At 34.7% G+C, this 5,000-nt stretch overlaps 1 protein-coding gene across 1 annotated transcript in view; it reads left to right on the top strand.

Moving 5' to 3' along the window:
* The first annotated feature begins 37 nt into the window (after positions 1-37).
* LOC122252401 (uncharacterized) overlaps positions 38-5,000 on the top strand; it is a 6,274-nt gene continuing 1,311 nt past the window's right edge. The window contains exons 1-4 of the mRNA XM_086532515.1: positions 38-148; positions 322-393; positions 848-937; positions 3,812-5,000. The exon at positions 3,812-5,000 is cut by the window's right edge and continues 1,311 nt beyond it. Of these exons, the coding sequence (XP_086388641.1) occupies positions 38-148; positions 322-393; positions 848-937; positions 3,812-5,000 (1,462 nt within the window). The remainder of the gene's footprint in view (positions 149-321; positions 394-847; positions 938-3,811) is intronic.

The raw sequence follows: 5,000 nt of genomic DNA, 5'->3' as shown, positions 1-5,000 counted from the left end.
GATCTATACAATTCCATCCACCTTGTGCTATCGTTCTATGCTAAGCCTTTCAATATATATTTGTTGGCAGGTGTCAGTAACGTTGCTGACAGCCGCTGTGGTGTCAGTGCACGCGGCTCAACTTGGCTATGGATACTCGGCGCCCCAGGTGAGTCATCAGACCGGAACGGATGGTATTTAACATGTGAAATTATGATGCTATTGGACTCTGATCTTTTCGTGTTCTAACAACGATGATTGTGGTCGATTAACTATGATTTAAAGATTAGTTATTAGGTTTGTATCTTTTATTTTTATCTTTTTTTTATTGTGTAATTCCAGATTGCAGATGAGAGCTCGCTGGAAACGAGTGTAGAACGAACTGTGAATAATAATTATCTCCCTCCTCTTGGGGTAAGTGAAGAACTTTACACTCATAAGCGCATGTACGTATACACATAAGCATTCACACACACACACATACGCACTCAGAAACACACAGAGACACACAAGCACACTCAGAAACATACACACACATATTCACACAAACACACACACACACACACTTACATAAACACACACACACTTACATAAACACACACACACGTACACACATACATTCACACACACACACACACAAATTCACACACACACACACACACACACACATTCACACACACACACGTACACACATTCACACACACAAGTACACATTCACACACACACACACACACACACACTTACACACACACACACACACACCCACACACACACACTTACACACACACCATCCATATATACATATAGAACTACAGACGAACATACATATCATGCGTATATACCTAATATACTCTCATGTTATTTATAGAGTTCTGAGTCATCAGAAGAGTCATCAGAAGAGTCATCAGAAGAATCAAGAGAAGTTTTCGCACCTAGGAACTATGGATCTCAGAGTCAGGTGAGTATCCCCTTACAATACATTCATAGAAAACGGTATGAAGGAGGCTGAATGTTGACTAAATGTTTATCAATAGTTCTAATGTTTTGCTTGTTATTGTTATATTATCATTATTCTTTTTTAATAATATGATAAGCGTATTATGCTGATATATTAATAATAACAATGATAATGATAATTATGTAAATAGTAGTAGAAGTAGTAATGATAACGATAGTATTGATATTGAAATAATGATGATAATAATACCTAAAACTTAAATTATAATAATGGTGATAACAATAATAAAACTAATTATGATAACAATGACAATATTAATAATAGTAATAGTAATAATAGTGATAGTAATGGTAGTGATATTAATCATAAAAATAATAGTAACAGTAATAATAGCAATAACACTGATGATAAAAATAACAATGATATTAATAACAATAATGATAATAATAGTAATATTGATGATAATAATAGTAATTATAAGGATAATAACAATAGCGAAAAAGGGATAATGATAATGATAACAATGATGATAATGATAGCGATTATTTTCACCAATATTTTATTTCTGATCATTATCATTATCATAGCAATAGTGATGGCTATAATGATGACAATAATAACATACAAAATGACTAACAACAACAATTATAACAATAATAGTAATAGGTCAACATCATTAATAATAACAGTAATAACAAGAATAACAACTATAATAACTCAAACCAGGTCATTATCATCAAAATTATTATTGTTTTAACGATTATGATGATGGTGGTACAATTGTAACAATTTTTATAATGATGATGATACTAATAACAACAAAGGTAACAATGACAGTAATATCAGGGATGATAAAAAGTATGATAATGATTATTACTATTATTATGATAATGACAATTATAATGTCGATAGTAATAATGTTAGTAATAATTATGATTGTTGTTGCTGCTGCTTCTGATGTTGTTATCATTATCATCATTATTAATGGTGATGATAATGCTATACTATGCTAATATTATTACTGTTGCTACTAATAATAATGATAATGATGATAAAACCGATAGTATTAATGATCATAATCATGATGATAATAACAATAATGATAATGATATTGATGATATTACTAATAATAGTAATAAAAAAATATGAAATTAATTATCATCATTATGGTAATGATAATAATGATACTTGGAGTAGCAATAATGATAATAATAATAAAGATAATAATAATTAGTAATATAATGATGATAACAGTAATAATAATAGTAATGCTAATAATGAGGAGAAGGATAGTAATGATAATAGCAAAATTGATAATGATAACAACAATAATATTGATAACAATAATAGTAATGAAAGTGATATTGTTATACTACTAATATTACTGCTGATAATAATGATAATGATAACAATGACAATAAAGATAGTCTTTAAGGTCATGATCATTATCATCATCATCATTATTATTTTCATTATCATTATAATGATAGTAACAACGATAATGATAATTATGATGATAATATTAACGATCATGATCATAATTATTGTAAGCATGATAATTATAGTAATAATGGTAATGGAGATTACAACAATAATAGTGATAATAATGATAATGATAATGATGAGAGAGATGATGATAAGGATAACAAAATTTACGATAATAACAACAATAACACTAATGATTATGAGAATGATAATAATGATGATGATGATTTAAACAGTAATAATAATCATAATGATAATATTGAAAGTGATGATAATAAAAATGATGATATGAATTATATTAATAGTAATAATTATAACGATAATGACGATGATGATAATGATAAAAGTAATGATCATCACCATCATAATAATGATAATGATAACGATAATAATAATAATTATAACAGCAAACATAATAATGATAAGGATAATAACATTATCAATAATAACGAAAATAACATCTACCACAAAATACCCTTGTAGTCATAATCAGGGATGTAATGTGATGCCTTTTTACCATCGTTAAACCACAGCACAACCACGTACGTATTTTTTTTTTTTTTTTTTTTTTTTTTTTTTAAATCTTTTAGGATTGTTGAATTCTACGCAGAGGCATAATACAGATTATGAAATCAACTTGGGAAGGAGGGTAGGAAAGGAGTATGTACGTTGGGCGTGGGTGCCAGGGGAAAAAAATATGTTGTCTTCGTCCTATAATTTTCCATAAAATTTCCTTGCTTCGTTTTTCTTTTCTTTTTTCTTATTCTTATTCTTTTTCTTCTTTTATATATATATTTTTTTTTCTTTTTTTTATCAAATCTTTACGAATGGTTTTCAATTTGTTCTTTTCATTTCGTTTATATATATATATATATATATATATATATATATATATATATATATATATATATATACTTTGGTCTTTGCCAGTAGGTTTTTGGATTCTTTCTCTCGTGCTTTTCGCTCGTAATTAACTTTATATACAAAGTCAAGGTAAAATGATTTTAGAGACAGACCCAAAATATCATAAAGATAATTGATAAAGCATATAATTTGTAAACATCTGCTCAGGAATAGCAACTGTACCAAACTGAAATATCTATAAAGGGCCGTTTAAAAGGAGAATATCGTGACTTTGGATATACACTGTAGAAGTAAAATATGTAGACGTTAAATCTTGCATATCTGATCTAGCATATCCATTAGAGGTTATAAGGAAATATCATGGATAGAAAATATTCTAAACATGTACCTTTACACCTTTATGGAAAACATGAAATATGTAGCATCATTTTAGCAGGCATGTATATCTTCTTTTTACTAACATGCAGTATATATATCTTTTACATGGGGTTCCAGAACTAATTTCCATCCTACCTTTGCTTCCAGGAGTCCTTTGAGGATTACAGGCCGCCTAAGTACAACTTCGCCTACACATCGTCCGACCTTCGAGACCACGACTTCGGCCACGAGGACACCCGCGACGGAGACAACACGAAAGGCTCCTACCACGTCCAGCTCCCCGACGGACGCAAGCAGACCGTCAACTATTACGTGGACGGAGAATCGGGTTTCGTGGCCGAGGTCACGTACGAAGGAGATGCACGCTTTCCCGAGGGAGAGTCCCAGGAGTCCCGTGAGATAGGAAGGCGTTACGGCGTCCCCGATTCGGATGAGTCGGACGAGTCGGATGAGTCACGCGAAGCTCCTCGGGTCTTCGTTCCCAGACCTCTTTACTCAGCTCCAGACTCCGATGAATCTGATGAGTCTCGGGAAATCCCCCGACGCATCCCGCCTCCTCGACCGACGTATTCACGCCTCGAGTCAGATGAGTCTGATGAATCTCGGGAAGTTCCTTCCTTCCGGCCATCTCCCAGGCCGCGTTTCTTCATCTCAAACTCCGAGGAATCAGAGGAGTCCAGCGAAGGATACGTCTACACGACTCCAAGGACTCCCTTCGTAGCCACGACTCCTACCTCGTTGTACGCGGCTCCCGATTCGGAGGAGTCGCGAGAGGTCGTCCGCCGTCCTTCGCCCAGGCCACGCTACTCGTTCCCTCACTCAGGTGAATCCGACGAGTCAGATGAGTCACGTGAGACCACGACTCCTAGGCCAGTGATCAGACGTCCTGACTCAGACGAATCCGACGAGTCAGATGAGTCTCGTGAAGGATACGTCTACAGGCCTCCTAAAACTCCTTTCGCCTTCACAACCGCCAGACCAAGGTATTCTCGCCCAGACTCTGATGAATCTGACGAGTCAGATGAGTCACGAGAGATCACGACTCCAAGACCGGTAATCAGACGTCCTGACTCCGACGAATCAGACGAATCAGATGAGTCTCGCGAAGGCTATGTCTATACACCTCCTAAAACTCCTTTCGCCTTCACAACCGCCAGACCAAGGTATTCTCGCCCAGACTCTGATGAATCTGATGAGTCAGATGAGTCACGGGAGATCACGACTCCAAGACCGGTAATCAGACGTCCTGACTCGGATGAATCAGATGAGTCAGATGAGTCTCGCGAAGGATACGTCTACAGGCCTCCTAAGACCCCCTTCGCCTTCACTACTCCCA

This window comes from Penaeus japonicus, unplaced genomic scaffold (genome assembly GCF_977035675.1).
Source record: "Penaeus japonicus unplaced genomic scaffold, GWHDUDI00000001_assembly GWHDUDI00000037, whole genome shotgun sequence".
Classification (NCBI taxonomy): Eukaryota; Metazoa; Arthropoda; class Malacostraca; order Decapoda; family Penaeidae; genus Penaeus; species Penaeus japonicus.
Note: the sequence above shows the minus strand (reverse complement) of the source record. Positions and strands in the feature narration are given on the sequence as shown.